General features: G+C 42.9%; 1 protein-coding gene across 6 annotated transcripts in view; it reads left to right on the plus strand.

Moving 5' to 3' along the window:
- raph1b (Ras association (RalGDS/AF-6) and pleckstrin homology domains 1b) overlaps positions 1 to 17,425 on the plus strand; it is a 71,497-nt gene extending 54,072 nt beyond the window's left edge. For 5 of the 6 annotated variants that reach the window (XM_047151140.2, XM_017457139.3, XM_017457140.3 and 2 more), the window contains 10 exons: positions 2,236 to 2,313; positions 8,102 to 8,261; positions 8,756 to 8,877; positions 8,980 to 9,045; positions 9,800 to 9,943; positions 10,378 to 10,488; positions 11,524 to 11,622; positions 11,784 to 11,904; positions 12,616 to 12,758; positions 13,270 to 17,425. In XM_047151140.2, coding sequence (XP_047007096.2) covers positions 2,236 to 2,313; positions 8,102 to 8,261; positions 8,756 to 8,877; positions 8,980 to 9,045; positions 9,800 to 9,943; positions 10,378 to 10,488; positions 11,524 to 11,622; positions 11,784 to 11,904; positions 12,616 to 12,758; positions 13,270 to 16,047 — 3,822 coding nt within the window. In that variant the 3' untranslated portion in view covers positions 16,048 to 17,425. Of the gene's footprint in view, positions 1 to 14; positions 2,065 to 2,235; positions 2,314 to 8,101; positions 8,262 to 8,755; positions 8,878 to 8,979; positions 9,046 to 9,799; positions 9,944 to 10,377; positions 10,489 to 11,523; positions 11,623 to 11,783; positions 11,905 to 12,615; positions 12,759 to 13,269 lie in introns of those variants that run through there. The other variant, XM_017457144.3, reaches the window with a different exon arrangement.
- The last annotated feature ends 120 nt before the right edge of the window (positions 17,426 to 17,545 follow it).

Genomic DNA, 17,545 nt, shown 5'->3' on the forward strand with positions numbered 1-17,545 from the left:
CTCTCTCTCTCTCTCTCTCTCTCTCAGGAATTTACCCTAGACAAAGACCTGCAAGAATTCTGCATGTTCATGTCTCTCTTTATCTCTGCATTCTTCTCCTTTTTCCATCTGCAACGTTTCCATTTTTATATGCGTTGCATCCGTAGTGCATCTCTCACTCCTTCTGTGTTTGCCTCCCTCTCCATCACCCTCTCCTGGCCTACAGACAGGAAATGAAGCAAAGCGACAGAAATTAAGAACGGAATGACTAGGTGGATTATTTCTCCCGAGTTTGTCAATAAAAGATGTATCAGTAAAGAGAGACAGCTTGTCTGCTTAGACTGTAAATTTCCCAAATCAACTCTTGCTTCTTTTACCAGCCTGAGATAAAAGAGCCGATACGAGACGTCTGTCCAGACTCTCCGTGATTGGCCGCCAGAAAGAAGGTCATGGAAAAGCCGCCCTCTGATTGGCTCTCAGGCTTCGGCTGTATAGATCGATTGGTGCAGAGGGTCTTCTGTGGAGGCTTCTCGTGTTTGTGAGGGGGGATTAGACCCCAAGATTGGACACGGTCCCAGAGAAATGCAGCTGTTTTGCAGAGAGAAAGAGAAAGGAGTGCAGACATGAAACTATGAAACAGTGAGATACAGAGAGAAAGTCAGAAGGAGGACAGAGAAAGACTATAAGACAGTGGAGTGGTAGTGGAGAGAGAGAGAGACAGTGATGGATAGAGCGATTGAAAAAAGGGGAAAATGCAGAGAGAGAAAGACATGGGTGTGAAGCAGGGAGGCGTCAAAGATAGAGAAAGAGAGAGGACTGTCTAAGACACAGAAAGAGAGAGATAGAGTGAGGGAAAACAGGACTGGATAGAGAGAGAAAGCAGAGAGAGACAAAGGACGAGTGTAGACAGAAACCGGAAGAGAAAGACAGAAGGAGGGGACAGAAAGAAAGAAACCAAGAGACCCAGAAAGAATGTGCCTGGAGGAGTGAAGCAGGGAGACTAAGAGATAGACAGTGAAGGACATGGCTAGATATATTAGGAGCAAAGTAAGGAGACAGACAGACAGACAGACAAGGAGGGAAGACCGACAGGAGCTGTGAGAGTGGGGGGGGGCATGAGCAAAGAGACACAAAAAGTTACAGAAGCAACGAAGCAGGAAAGCAGATATGGACAATCAGCGACATGGAGAGAGACAGTAAAAGGAAAGTAGGGAGTGGGACAGAAAACTGGAGAGAGAAATGCAGGCACAAAGTGTGAGACAAAGAAGGTAGGCTAGTGAGAGAGAGAGTGAGAGAAAGAGAAGTAGACAGACAGAAGTGGGCATGGTGAGAGAAAGACAGACGTGAGAGTGAATGAGTGAAGCTGAGAGACAGACGGATAGAGGGAGATAAAGGCAAGTGAGCAAGAGAGATGTGATAGACAGAGAAAGAGAGACAGACAGTTGTAGTGAATGAGGAATTCTCTCTCTCTCTCTCTCTCTCTCTCTCTCTCTGAGCCCTCCCACTCCTCTAGAGTGCAGTGTGTAGAGCTGAAGATCAGCAGCGTGTCTTCTAACACCTCAGTGTGTCTCCATGTCTCCAGCTGTGTCTCATTCATTTAGACACTACATATATATATATTTATACACACACACACACACACACACACACACACACACTTCCTTACAGCTTTACACACCTTCTGAGCAACCAGGATTGACTTTTGTTTAGTATTTTTTTTAACTCTTTTTTTTTCCCCCCATCATGGAGTCCACTTTTTGGCTGAAGGCGATCTCTGTTGGCGTTTCTACTAAAACCCACAACGGCTCTCCAGATTTTTTCTCCTGAACGGATCGACGTTGGGTTTTGTCTGTGATATTTTCAGCTTTGCGTCTCCTTTCATGTGGACTTTTATTGTATTTTTTTTTAAATGAAAAAGCAGCCGTTCATTCTCCAAAGGGTCGGAGAGACGGGACATGGACGTGTGAGTAGGTCCTGAGCGTAGCGTAGCATAGTGAGTCGAGCACACGCAGAGACACAAGCTGGCGTGTGTTTTGGGTTTGAAGAGTGAACATGGACATGATGACAGTGTGTTGGAGGGGACAGGTAGGGTTGATTTTAAGGGGGCGTGAGAGGACAGAACTCCTCCTGTCGACTTTCAAAAAGATTATTATTCAATGCACAATGCTCCTGCTGGTGTGAAGGAATTTTCTGTGTGTTTGTGTGTGCACATGTCTGTTTGTGTGTCTGTGTGGTAACATTGTTGTGCGTTTGTAGGAGGAGCAGGCTGCCAAAGCAAAGGCGGAAAAAATCCGTGTGGCTCTGGAGAAAATTAAAGAAGCACAGGTCAAAAAGGTGGGTGCGCCAAAGCCGTGTGTGTGTGTGTGTGTGTGTGTGTGTGTGTGTGTTAAGGGAGGGTTAGAGGGGTTCTAGGATTTGGCAATACTGCAAAAATATCATACTCTGAAACAGCTAACAAAGAAAAACAATGATCACATGAAAAAAAATGTTGAAGTGGAAAAGATTCAACGGATTTAAAAAGTAATGATTAAGTTTGTTGGTGTATAGAAGCAATAACCTTCAAAATGTTGCACGATGCTGTTTAATATGAATTTATCACTATATCATCCAACTGTCTTTTTTGTCTGCTGTTTTTCATTTGCTTTGTTTTGTTGTTGTTGTTTTTTTATTCAAATATTTGTTTGTTTGTTTTTTCTCTCCATTTTTCCCATCACAACAGTGTCTGAAATTTTATTCTGAATCAAAATTCACTATGTGGCGGAATCCCACTTGGCTAGCAAGGTTTTATACATTAATGTGAAATCTGTGTGCTTCATTTCAGTGGTGACAGAAACTCGCCCTGTTTCTACACACAGTTCAGAATGACAGGCTTTATCTTTGTCTTCAGATCCATTTGTTCATAGAATACGAGTGCAAGCAAATGTATAACAAGAGAAGTATTTAAATAACTTGTCGTGATAGGCCAATTTGCATAGTGTCATTCTAAATAGACGTTGTGGTACTGTTAATAACATCAAACAAATATGATTTAGTACGCAAGTACAGTAGGTGATTATTTTTTCTGGATGACGCACCCATCTGTGTGTGAAAAGAGTGAAAACATTCTGAAGAAATGAGCCTTTCGATCATTTCTGCTGAAAGATATGTATGCTTTCTTAAAGTTGAAGGGTTGAAGTATGTTATACATCCAGTTTTTGCCAAAAAAAAAACCCAACAATTTTTGGTCTTTTCTGACTAGAATTCAACCACAAATGGTGTATTACTGATATTTTTCATAAAATTAATAAGAGTATCTCTCACATTTATATCATCCAAGGAGGTGATAACATGTAGGATCACATACTAAATAAATGTCTGTTTAAAATCCTATCTATTTTGCATTTTTTGGTTTGTTTGGGGGGGTTTTTGGGGATTTTTTTAGTCATAATAAAGTAAAGCCTTATTGAATAATTAATGCAAATTAAAGTTTAATTGACGGTAATTAATCCTAATTTATATTTCACCAAAATCTATGAGCTTATGAGCTTATTCACTATGAGCTTTAAAAAAAAAAATAATAAATTTTAAACCATCAGGGTATTGTTGCGCTTGAATATCATAGAGCTGTATATATGCTGCCTCAATGCTGCACAGCATGCTGCAGACAGACGAGGAGAGAGAACATGCTAGAAAATAGGTCAGTGTGTGTGTGTGTGTGTCTGTGTGTGCGTGTGTGTCACATCCTGAAAAACCTGGACTGGCTTTTCAGTCATGGAAGTATTACGTTTGGCTATTAAGCTACTGAGATGCATGTTCTCCTGATGGCTGTATTCATAGACTGCTGACAAATTGAAGGAAAATCCATCATAGTGTCTTACTAAGGTGTTGGGCACCCACAAGTCCCCTTACCAGCTTCAGTGCACATTGGTATGTCTCAAGACCATCATTTTCATCCTCCATTCAGTTAGCTCTCCTTCCCTGTGGTTGGAGGCAGAGTCAATCTGGAAGAGCCTACGTCCACTAGGATAGAAATGTTTTATTATAGGATTAAGGCGATCAGTCAGAAGAACTTTGTATTGTATTGACTTGCACGGTGGCTTAGTGGTTAGCACGTTCGGTGGGGGGGTGGGGGGTTTTGAATCCTGCCTCCACCCTGTGTGCGTGGAGTTCGCATGTTCTCCCTGTGCTCCGGGGGTTTCCTCCGAGTACTCTGGTTTCTTCCCCAGTCCAAAGACATGCGTTATAGGCTGATTGGCATTTCCAAATTGTTCATTGTGTGTGAGTGTGCGCCCTACAATGGGTTGGCACCCAGTCCAGGGGGGTAATCCCCCCCGCCCCAAGTTCCCTAGGATAGGCTCCAGGCTCCCCACGACCCTGTGTAGGATTTGCAGTACGGAAATGGATGGATGGACTTCCCTCTGAGGAGCCAAACCATGTCAGCAAAATTATTACAGAATAGTATAGATTTACACACATATGCATGTTTTGAAAGACTTCTCGATATATAGAAGAAGTTTGGATGTCAGTGTTGAGAAGACAGAGTTCAAATCTTGGCAATGCCACAGCCATCCGTTCCTGGGAGTCAAGAGAGCAGGATGGGAGGGATTGCATACACTCTCTCTCTCTCTCTCTCTCTCTCTCTCTCTCTCTCTCTCTCTCTCTCTCTCCTGTCAGTCACTGTGTTTAGCCAATCAGAGCTATCTGTGAGTTTATGCATGTTGAAGAGGGTAGATGGCGCTTTCCTCCGAGTGTGTTACGCTGCCCTGTGATGCAGCATGGGCAACAGGTAGATGCACTTGACATGTCTCAGACATGTCTCATGTATGTGTTTGTCTTTACCCTCTTCAATTGGTAGTGGTAGTGTCATATAGTGGGTAGGACTTGGCAAGACCAAATTGGGGAGTAAACTGGTGGGGAAAAAAACATCAAGATTCCTAACAAATCCATTTATAATTATATCGTGGTACTGAATCGATTTCATGTCAAATTGTGAGGTTTTGAAAAATTCCTGCAGCTAATACTGGAAATACTTTCAGAAAAGTGCATCATGATGCAATTTATTGTGAGTGTAGTACATCATCATCTGACCAGTCCTTGTTCTTGTATATTGTGGCTTTATAAACATAGTGGGGATTCTATTAAGCCGGGTGCATGCTGTGCGATTTTTAATAGTCGTTTGCGACTGTTGCTTGTCAGACTGTATGAACACGATCCCCGCTGTAAGCCGTGTCACGCTGTAGGATCGCAGTTGTCATTAATGTTGGACTGTACGAATGTCAAGACGTGAAAAACGGACGCATGCATGAAGTCTCGAGTCGTATGGAGTAGGAGAAGCCACACTACATGACTGTTCCTCAAATCTTCTGACACTGCCAGAATTTAATCGGAGGAAAAATTGGACCGCAACGGATATTAATGGGCTGTCGGGGAACACGTCGAACTAGTGATCAAAGACTACAGATTTTGGCGTAGGGTTATAGGAATCTTTTAGGATTCTCAAAACGTGTCTCAGACGACCAAATCGTGGCCAAACTCATAAAGCGTGAACCCAGCTTTAGTCATTCTTTGTTCAGATCTGAGCTCAGACTAGTCTTTTAAAGCCAGTATATAAGTGAGTGTCGTCTCATTGCACCAGTACACCACCAGACACTTATTCACAGCAGCGAGCACACTGAATGCGCTGAATGAGCCTCTGTTCCGCGTCTTTATCAGGAGTTTATAAGGAAACGATGATGTTCAGCCAGAATAATGCATGCTGTGGAGCTCGGTGTAATCTGATGAACAAGTGCCATGCACATCAGGCTTAACAACATGCAGAGTTTATTAACTTTTTCCATATCCTTTTTAAAGAATGAGAAATGTCAGCAGCAGTTTATTAACCAATTATTACAGTGTAGGTTTGCCGAAGTGAAGTATTTTTACTTTTATGGCTCAAGTGGGTCTGGTTAAATTCATGCCTCATGGCAGAGATTTCTGTGCTGGCACGCCTTATTCACAAGACTTTTGTAAACGTATTCATAACAGATGTACTAGCATTGCCAAAATAAACGTCAGAGATAGGCAGTTTGTTATTATGCTAAATTACCATAACAGTTAAAAATATCTGTGGGGGATTTTGTGTGTGTGTGTGTGTTTTCTAACTAGATGTGACGCTGTTCAGTTGCATAGTTAAGTTACAAATCTACCTGCCTGTAAGACGGCATTGAGCAAAAGAGCGAGAAGCGTGTTTGCATTTTTGTTTGTGTACAAGAGAGAGAGATTAGCTGTATTGAGTGTATTCTCATTGGCCGGCTGATCTCTCGATCTCTATCTTTCTGTCTCTCTCTTTGTATCTGTCGTTTTCTCTCTATAGCTGTGTTTCTACCGCAGGAACTTTCCCCAGGAACTAGGGACTTTTGGAGGTACTCAGTGTGTTTCCACACAGGGACCAGGGTCTAAATTAAGTTCTTGGGAGGTGGTACTTTTTCCAAAGTTCAGGAACTTTGGGGGGTGGGACTTGGCCGTTGAACATGCTGATTGGTTGAGTGCACGCAGCATTTTTATTATTATTTTTTTTTCAACCAGCATTTTTAAAAGTCTGTTGCGGTGCGAACAGTTGTTTATTGCGATTCGAACCAACACAATGGAGTTTCTTAAAAAAATACGACGGTCGTCTCGGCAACAGCTGATAAAATCTTTAAGTTTACTTTAAGTCTAGCATTACGAGCATTCTGAATTCGCTTTACTACCACTGCTCGTCCAACGTTTTCTCTTTAGCAAAGCAATACATCACAATCAACAGCAGCACAATTTGAATCTCCTCCATGCTTGTTGTTGCTGCAGCGTCGTTATCAGATTTCTGAAAATACACTGTCCGTTTTTAAACCACGAACCTTTATCCAAAGATAAAAAAACGATTCATTCCCTGACCACGAATCGAACCCGGGCCGCAGCGATAAGAGTGCCGAATCCTAATCCTGACCTTTGTTACTGTTCAAACGTTTGTATTCTACTCAGAGCCTGCTACGTCTTTTTCTCATGTATTATCATTACACCATTCAGATCAGCTTACTTCATATCAAGAATCAGTTCGATTGTAGCATACTTCAAGGCTTTGTATCCTTGTCGCACACAGCCATACGTCACCGGACTAATTTGCCTAATCTTCACTGTATTTTAGTGAAGTATTTACTGTATTTACTTCACTGTATGGAAACGCAGACAGCAAAGGTCTGGAGGAACCAAATGGTCCCTTGAAAAAAGTTCCTGGGACTAATTGTTCCGGGTAATTTCGGTGGAAACACGGCTTAAGTCTTTCTCTCTCTCATTATCTACAGTACTGCGCAAAAGTCTTAGGCACCCTATTTTTTTTTTTTTTAGTACAAACTTTGTTATAGTTTTTGTCCTGTACTGGCATTATCGGGTCAGTACAAAAACATTTTAGATTTCCAAACATCAGTTCTCTAGCACAGTATTAAATGTTACAGAAAAATATTTGCATGCCAGTAAAGAAAGCAGCATATTAAGTGGTAAGAGACACTTTTCAGACAAAAAGTATAATGATCGCTGCTGGATCTTGCTGAAAAAATAAGAAGCGAGTGCGACAGTCAAAGTCTCCAGAAGAACCGTGGCTGGTTCTGCAAGATGCTCAATAAAACTTTCAGCTCATTTCCTTATAAAACTGTACTAATTCTACAAGAGACTTTTTTTTCTTTTTTAAACAAAGGGTCGTCACACCAAATATCGCCTTTGTTTCATTTCTTACTGAGAAACATTTAATTTCATAGTTTCTGAAGGCGTCTTTGCTCTACAGCATATTTTTTGCATGCACAGTACTATATACATCTTTCTGTCTATCTCCATCTACATGTCTCTGTATCTCTTTCTCTCTCTCTCATTCATGTACAACTTTCTGTTTCTCTCTTTCTCAGAGAAACATATTCCTTTTTTTAAGGGAATATAAAATACAATAATGACTATAAATTCTTTCAATTTACTATCAAACTCTAAAGGTATCCATTTTGTGAAGATTCGACAAGTACATCAATGTTTCAGAATTCTTATATATCTCTTCACCAGTCATGTCTTCTCAATACTTCTGCAAAGAAACTAACCCATTAGCAGTAGTTTGATATCGCTGCTGCTTCTTCTTCCTGTTCCACAGCTGGTGATCCGCGTGCACATGTCGGACGAGAGCTCGAAGACGATGATGGTGGACGAGCGGCAGAGTGTAAGGCAGGTGCTGGACAGCCTGCTGGATAAGTCCCACTGCGGATACAGTCCTGACTGGGCTCTGGTGGAGACCATCACCGAGCTACAGATGGGTAGGTGCTCTTATGTCGTTGTCAACTTCTCAAGCCGTGGTCTGGAATAAAGACGGGAGATACGCAGTAACAGGCTGACCTCATCAGTTCGATCTAGAGCCAGTGGAAGTGTTGGAGCAAAGGAGAATAGTGTCCAGATAGCTCCTGGATAATGTATGTCCAGTTATTTGTTCAACTGAAGAGTCAGTCAGTGTGTAACAAGTGCTTCATGACAACTACTGTCACTTGCTGTGAGCCAGGACTTGTATAGAAGAACAATATAAAAGCATTTATAGACTGAAACCTGTTTCCTGTGACTAATATAAACAGATTATTTAGTCTACATCATGCATTCCGTTAAATATTACATTTACGTTGCTTATTCTGTCTGAACTGATCCATATGTCTTACTGTATGTAGAGAGGTTCTGCTCTACTTATTTAAGGGGGGGTGAGCCTATTCATTTGAATGTGAAAACACTCATTCTCTCGCTCTTTCTCTCTCTCTCTCTTCAGAGCGTATTTTTGAGGACCATGAGAACCTGGTGGAGAACCTGCTTAACTGGACCAGAGACAGCCAGAACAAGCTGATGTTCATCGAGCGTATTGAGAAGTATGCGCTCTTCAAGAACCCGCAGGTAAGACCTTTACATCTCACACCTGATGTGTGCAAGACATCAGGTCTGATATCACTTCCTCATATATGTCGCACTTATCTGTCTGGTCCTGACGTTTTCCAGAACTACCTACTGGGAAAAAAGGAGACTTCTGAGATGGCCGACAGAAACAAGGAGGCACTGCTGGAGGTCAGTCTCACACACGTTCCTAAAAGCACACACACTTGTATTACTATGTTAATAATGGGATTCATCTTAATATTTTTACCTTGACCTCTTGGTCAAGGCATTGGATTTTAGACGTCCGAGTATCGTAACTCAGCTGTATTCAAAGTTCAAAAAAGCTTAGAAAATTATTAAGAATGGATTCATACATGAGCTGCACAGCACCAGGGTCCCTGATTTGATCCTGACCCATAATTCAGAAAGCATAACTAATCATCTAATCATATATAAAATGTTATATTTAACCCTCCTATTATGTTGGGGGGAAAAAGTCACATCCATTATGTTATGGGTCAAAATGACTTCCACAGTTTGATACACACAAAAAAACAGCAAAGAACAGCTTAAAACAGTAAACTTTTATTACGGCTTGTCCGAGACAAGGCATAGGAAGAAATGTTTGTTCATGACCCTAAATGAGGAAAAAAAATATTTAAAAAAGTTTAAAAATATATATATATATATCAAAGAGGATAACAGAGAGTAACCAGTATTTCAGACATCTTAAATGTGGAAATGGGTCAAAATATAATAACCATAATATAATAGGAGGGTTAAAAAGATTTTGTGTGTCTTGGGGTAATTAAGACACATACATATATATTTGGCAACCCTTCATAACTTTCAGTAATGCACTGCGGTGTACTTGATCTACTCATGCACTGATTGTGGTGGTTATGAATGCTAACATTGAATGTGTGTGTGTGTGTGTGTGTAGGAGTGTTTCTGCGGTGGCTCTGTATCAGTGCCAGAGATTGAGGGAGTGCTCTGGCTGAAGGATGATGGGAAAAAGTCATGGAAGAAGCGCTACTTCTTACTACGAGCGTCTGGCATTTACTTTGTGCCTAAGGGCAAGGCCAAGGTGTGTGTGTGTGTGTGTGTGTGTGTGTGTGTGTTTGTGTGTGTGTGTGTTATCACATATTTTATTACTCTTTTTTTTTTTTTTTTTAATCACTGTGTGTGTGTAAGGGACAGTGAGCCAAATGAGTTTCTCAGTGGTATTTCCTGTTTATGGATCCACTTAGCATAGTGTAAACCATATGCTGCCTGGTACTGGGTCTGTCTACTTTAACCCATTGGGAATATATACACACGTATTCATCTTTTTTTTCTCAAAGCACAGCCATGTTTTCCTTACATTTACTCTGAGATCACTTTAGAGTGTAGCTTTTCCTTCAGGTATTTTATGTATTTATACGTCCCTAGTGTCACATTACCTTCATTCCAATTAATAACTGTAATGGAGTAATATAAAAAAAAAAAGAATGACATCATCTTTTATGGTTTCTCCTCCAGGCCTCTAAAGACTTGGTGTGCTTCCTGCAACTGGATCATGTAAATGTTTATTACGGACAAGACTACCGGAGCAAGTATAAAGCTCCCACTGACTACTGCCTCGCCCTCAAGGTGTGCGTGCGTGCGTGCGTGTGTGTGTGTGTGTGTGTTGGTTGAGAAAGAAATCTCATTCAATGCCAGTATCCCGTACATCAGCTTTAAGATCAATCTATGTATGCCTGTAAATGGTCCCTTGGGTTTGACACTGAAACATCCTGTGTGTTGTAATATCATTAGTCCTCCATTTCAGCTCTCTGTCAGGACTGTCATATATCAGAGCTATCCTCCTGCTTGCCAGATATCACATCATTTAGTCATGCCAGACATGCTTTTTATACCTTTTTACACATTTACGGAAAGTGCCAAGTAACATCCTATAAAATTACAAATGTTTATATCAGACTTGTGTGTTATATTGAACATAAGGTTTGAAGTTAAAAAAAAAAGTTTTAAAAAGATTTATGATCATGTAGATCAGACCAATCCAAGAACAGTCTTAATGGGTGTGGTCTGTTATTCTAATTAATGCGCTTGATCACTTGGCATTGGCAACCCTCCACGTACTTTGCTACTCAAGCAGAACTAAACACAAATGTACATGCAATGTGGGGGTGCACCAACCTATTGACGCTAATATTTGAAAACATTTAAGGGTCATGGTGGTTTTCTATTAGGATAAATAATAAATTACAGGTCCAGACACACAGAACATACAATGCTACATTTGAATGAACATGTAATTTTCAGAAAAACTGTATGGTTGTGATGAGCAGCATCAGTCTTATGACTGGTGGGAGTAAAGCATATATAACATTACCCCAGGAAGAAATGTTTGTATATTATTTATACATTGTATTGCACATCACTTTCCACAACACCAGCATTCATGTATTTAGGTTTCCTGAAATTTTGCTATTTAAGATTCCATACTGTCTGTAGAATTTCAACAGGCTTGAATATTGTGCAGCGTCATTACGTTTGTCCATGTGTGTATTGGTGTGAATCAGACATGTTGCTGCCCTCTGGTGGTAGCTGTAGGTACCACCTCATCAAAGATACTTTGGAAATCTTGTCTAGTCATGTTAACACCCTGGACTGTCCCCACAGCACCCTCAGATTCAGAAGAAGTCTCAGTACATCAAGTATCTGTGCTGCGATGATGTCAGAACCCTGCACCAATGGGTCAACGGCATCCGCATTGCCAAGGTAACCAAATTGCCGCTAAGCTCGTGTAGCTTAGACCTGTCATGTCATGTCTTTCAACATATAGCCAGCTCGATGTTGATAGCTGCTGAGGACTGTAACCAAGTTTAGTCATACTAATGTATAAGATACTTCATAAGAGGTGTGTGCGTGTGTTTCTGCAGTATGGGAAGCAGCTGTACCTGAACTATCAGGAGGCTATGAAACGCACTGAGGCCGCTTACGACTGGTCTTCTCTATCCAGCTCCAGCATCAAGTCTGGCACCAGCTCAGTCAGCAACCCTGGTGCGTCACGTACAAACATCACTCACTGCGACTGATTAGAATATGTGTTCATTCATAGAATTCATAGGAAGGTGACATTAGTCAATTTGTCATACTTCATGACTACACTAGCGGTTGAAGCTCTGTTGATTGAAGGATTGCTTCAGAAAAGACAGAAGTGTAAAAATCCTAACTGTGCTAACACATCTTAAGCAGGTAGTACTGATGCTAGAAAGGTTGCCAATGTTGCAGTGACCCTAACAATACTGTTAAACAGTGTTAAGCCCGAGAACTTAAACTTGTTTTTGACTTGTAAATCCATAGACCTTCCTGGAAGCTCCAACTTGACTGTGTATGATGTGACATTATATACAACTTTCACTGTTAAACCTGACTTAATTGTACCTGATCTGTACATGCTATCACATATTCTCTATCAGGTGATCAAATATGTTTTTGGCTAGCAAATAGTCCTCATAGTGGGGATTGTATCATATTAGCATTGAACATGAATAGCTCTTGGTGGAATGTTTCGAGTGCTTCATTATTACCCTAATACCAACTACTTCTACTTGGATGGAGATTTGTGAACTGCACACACACAGAATTCTTTCTCATAGCTTATGAGACATTTTATTCGCAATTTATAGCTTTGGTTTCAGTCAAATCAAGTACAGTCTGTGTGCAAGTTGCTGGATCATGATGGTTCTTGATCTTGGTGTGTCCTTATAGAGTCACAATCCAACCACTCCAGTCAGACGGACAGCGGGGTGTCAGATGGCACCTCGTCCACACATGCGCGCTCACAGAGTGTCGTCAGCTCCATCTTCTCCGAGGCCTGGAAGAGAGGCACACAGATGGAGGAGAGTACCAGAGTGAGTTGCTGAATGCCTGATCTAAAAGCAGTTTTGTGTAGTGTTCTAACTGCACTTAACATCTCTTGGCTTCACTGCAAGTTTGCCTTTTCTATGTACCCTAAGACCAGTTTTACCTTTTGGCAGTAAACATTCATTACTTAATTTCTCAAAAGCATATCTGTGTATTGGTACCTCATAGCGTGCATTAGAATACCATGTTTTTGTGTACTTGTTGCTTACACTGAGCTCAAGAATTGTTAGAATATTTGGTCAAGTTGGCTTAAATAATGCTATGGAAAAATGTCTGTGTGGGTAATTTGCTTAGTCTCGTGCTGAAAGAGGAAAAAAAACCTAACTTTTAGTTGATGTAAATTTAGTCTAAGCATTTATTTATTAATACTGGATCTGACAATATGACCAGTGGCTCCAACTTCATTCTTATCTTTCACATGGAGACAGACTCTGTTAAATAAATTATCGTGGTGTGTATTTTGTTAAATGTTCTATTTGTATATTTTTTTCCTCTTAGACGAGACCAGAGTCAACGCGTTCAAGCCATTCTATCCACAGTGTCCATAGTGGCCACTCCAGCCATGCACACTATAACACTCTTCATTTGGCGCAGCAGCAGCATACAGCTGCCTCAGTGCATTTGCAGCAGCATGTGCAGCCTCAGTCAAATTCAGTGCCACACCCACATGCACAGTCAGCCTTGCAACCTCGTAGTAGCATTACTCAAACCTCCATTCAAGCTCCTCCCATGCCATCTCCAGCTCCTCCCCATCCTGCTCCAACTCCACCCAAGCTCTCTCAAGTTCTACCCCAATCCTCTCCAGTTCTGCCCCAGCCCTCTCCAGCTCCACCCAAGCTTTCTCCAGTCCTACTCCAGTCCTCTCCAGTTCTGCCCCTGCCCTCTCCAGTACTGGCCCAATCCTCTCCAGCTCCACCCCCACCGCCACCACCTCCTCCGCCACCCCCTCCTCCTGTCTGCTTCCATCACTACTCAGGCCCACATATATTTGCCAAATACAGCACCATCAACCGCCTGAAGAATGCCTCTCAGGCTGCTAAGCCACACCCCCAAGCACAGCAGGTGCTTCCAGTACCATCCCCTCAGCCTTTGAAGCCCCACATCAACAATATTCCACCAGGAGCAAATGCCCCACCCCCACCACCACCTCCTCCACCAGCACCTATGCCTGCTCCAGGTTCAGCAATGGCCGTCCTAAAACTTGGCCCTCCAAGCCCAGCCACTGTGCCTCAGTTCATGCCACCACCCCCACCTTCTCCACCACTGCCATCTCCACCTCCACCACCAACCCAGTCCCACCCTCTTCCTCCACCTCCACCTCCAGCAGCTATCCAATCCCACTCTTTTCCCCCACCTCCAGCACCTGTCCAATCCCACTCTTTTCCCCCACCCCCACCTCCAGCAACTATCCAATCCCACCTTTTTCCCCCACCTCCAGAACCTATCCAGTGTCAAGCTTTACCCCCACCACCACCTCCAGCACCTATTCAATCCCACCCCCTTGCTCCACCTCCACTACCTATCCAGTCCCAGCCTTTTCCTCCACCTCCACCTATCCAGTCTCAAAGTCTTCCATCTCCACCACCATCCCCCTTCCGATCTGATGCTTTTCCCCCTCCGCCACCTCCACTGCAAACCAACAGCCTGCCTCCTCCACCCCCGGCACAACCAGCCCCACCTCCATTAACTTCCAATGGCCTCAAACACATTCTAGCCCAGAAGTTCCCCAGCATACCCAGGGATGTATCCCCTTCAGGCAGTCAAACTCAGTCGCCACCACCCCCTCCACCTCCTCCACCACCACCACCCCCCACTCCTCCTGCCCCTCCTCTCCCACCTCAGCAGCTTCCTTCTCTAGCACCACCTCCACCTCCCCCTCCTCCACCTCCCCCACCACCTGCCCCAGGGCCACCTCGAGCGTTGCCCAAAATCTTTCCTGGAGCATTTCCACCTCAAACTGCACCAAAACCATCAGGCGTCACCATGCAAGTGTCTCCAGTTGCACCTCTTTTTCCAGGTCCTCCTCCACCTCCTCCACCTCCACCACCACCTCCACCCCCTCCTGCACCAGTGAAATCTCATCCACCACCTACACTACCCAAGCAGCAGAGCATCACCAAGACGATGCCCCCTTTGAACCAGACCTCTACTACATCATCTTTGGTCAAACAGCTTGCCAGCCAGTTTCCAGGTGCCGTTCCCTTAGTGGCCAACCATGTAGAAACTCACAAACCTCCACTATCAGCACCTGCAGTTAAAACTAAACCAAAATGGCAACCTGGTGGACAAGTTCAGCAGCAACAGCGGTCACCTGAGTTTCCACCACCACCTCCGGATACTACACTCTCTTTCCCAGCACCACCACCCCCATGTCCACCTCCTCCACCTCCCCCAGGTCCAGCACCACCACCTCCACCTCCACTGCCCCCTTCACATCTAAGTTCTCCAATGAAGGCCCCCTCTGGATCCTATGGCGGAAACAAGAAGCCTCCCCCGACCCCTCTACGCAACTCTAGTGTCAAGTTCAACTCTTCAGCCGAATACCAGGAGTCCCGCCAAAATCTAGTGAGCAAGTTCAACCCCAGCACAGCTTCTACTGCTTCCGTGTCTTCTGGTTCTCCTTCGAAGGATTATTTTACTGGACCACCTGCACCACCTAAACCTGGCAAACTGAACCTGGCCAATCTACCACTGGCTTTGCAGAACAGAGTGGGTCAAAACCAGCAGCCCAGCACACATTTTCCCTCCCATGCTCCAACTGAGAATAACAGCTTTCCTCCTCCCCCTCCTCCTCCTCCTCCTCCTCCACATATATCAGATCTCCCACCTCCACCGCCCCTACCAGGCACCCCAAAAGTTGCTGTGGTGAACCCCCAGCCCCAGCCTACATGGAGCAAGAACTCCCTGAAGAAGACAGCACCTCCTACGTCACTGCGCCGCAACAATACAAATCCAGAGCCTCCATCAGTATCTCCACCTCTTCAGGGAGGGCCCGCACCTTCAACCTCTACAAAGGGAAGCACTCAGCCAAACTTTCTAGAGGACTTGAACCGGACTCTAAGGCGCAAGTCTTTGCGAAACTCTGCAGCCAAGTTGGACCCTGTGGCCACCATGGATGACATGGTACTGCCTCCACCTCCTCCAGAGCTTCTTGACCAGCAAAGACATAGTGGGAGTGGGTATATATCCAGCAACATCTCTGGCTATGCAACAATAAGGCGAGGCCCACCTCCTGCCCCACCTAAACGGGACAACGGCACCAAACTGACAAACTGAGAGTACTGGAATGTCCTTGGATGCTCCTTATTGACCCCTCATACAGGAATGTGGATAAATAGCAATCTGTATAACTGGCTTTTAAACCATTTTTGACTTTGTGGACAAGCGATCAAAATTACTCTCAGCTTTAATATGCACTGGTGCACTCAGTATCAAATTCAATTTCAAACTACAACATGAAGGAAATCGCTGCAACATACTGGTACTGCATGGACATAAGGGCAAAATTCTATGAATCATACAAAAGCTGGTTTGATTTTGGGTGGCTGAATGTCAGAAACTATAGGGAACTCACAGGAAGGATGAACTTTGCCTTTGTTTTTTATATGAATTTATTTAAATATATGAAGACATTTTTTATTTTAGGATGAAGTTGTTAAGGGTTGAAGATGATTGTTTGAGAGAGTAGTAAATGTTGTGTTTTTGTACCGAGGCCTGGCACTTCCTGTTTGCCTGCAAGAGACAGTGATCGAATATACTGGTGAATGTGCTTAGCGTTCTTTAGGGGTGCTTGGGAATTTTCAAGAATGTTTGTGTAACCTCTTTCAGTGATGATGAGTGTCGATTTTTTCAGAAAACAGTGCATAAAATGATTCACGCTATTTAAATCTAGGTAACAGTTGAGACAAATTCTTTGGGAAAAGATTTGGGAAATATTTAATAAGGGACATTTCATCAAAATAAGCCTGTCACCTAAATGAAGAGGAATGAAGAGACTTGTCATGATTGCTCCGAGAATTCTGTGCGAAAATTGTGCTGAACCTGTCTGACTTACCTACACAATTCACAACGATTCAGTATTTTACTGTACAATATCGCCTGCTGTAATTGTCTGTTTCTGATCATGCTGTCTTATGCCAAGAATTCCGGCATCCTGGTAACAGTTGTTCATATATCATGGACTTCGAGTGGCTTGGTGTGTGTAGCTCATGTCCTGCGACTTGGGAACAATGTCCTACCTGATGGTTACTTATGGTCTCATCCTTTAGCAGGGAGCAGTCAATGAACAGTCCTTCTTGTATAGGCATGTCAAAATTGTTTTAATGTTTTGGTTAAATTACCAGTGAGATTTTTTTTTTTCAACAGTCCTTATTACAACTTATTAACAGTCCTTAATACAACCCTACTGAAATTATGAAGATCAGAGCTGGTTAACAACATGAAATCAGACCACACAATAGCTGTAACCGAGCAGCAAAATGACCATGCCATATATGTATAAACATGTGTATTACCTTACAGAACCATGTATTCCTCTTGGAAGGACATCTGTGTTTTGGAAGACTGAATATTCAACAATATAATGTTTCTTTTTAAGGATTTTGATGATGTAAACATTAAATTATTAAAGTTAATTATCCAGTCTTAAACCATGGGAACACTATCTATTCTTGTCTTTTAATGTCAGTGTCTAATGGTATTGATTGGGGCAATGTAATGTCACAGCCACAGTATAAAGGTTTTCATACCTTACAATGCCTGTTTGCCTCTATTA

This window comes from Ictalurus punctatus, chromosome 26 (genome assembly GCF_001660625.3).
Source record: "Ictalurus punctatus breed USDA103 chromosome 26, Coco_2.0, whole genome shotgun sequence".
Lineage (NCBI taxonomy): Eukaryota > Metazoa > Chordata > Actinopteri > Siluriformes > Ictaluridae > Ictalurus > Ictalurus punctatus.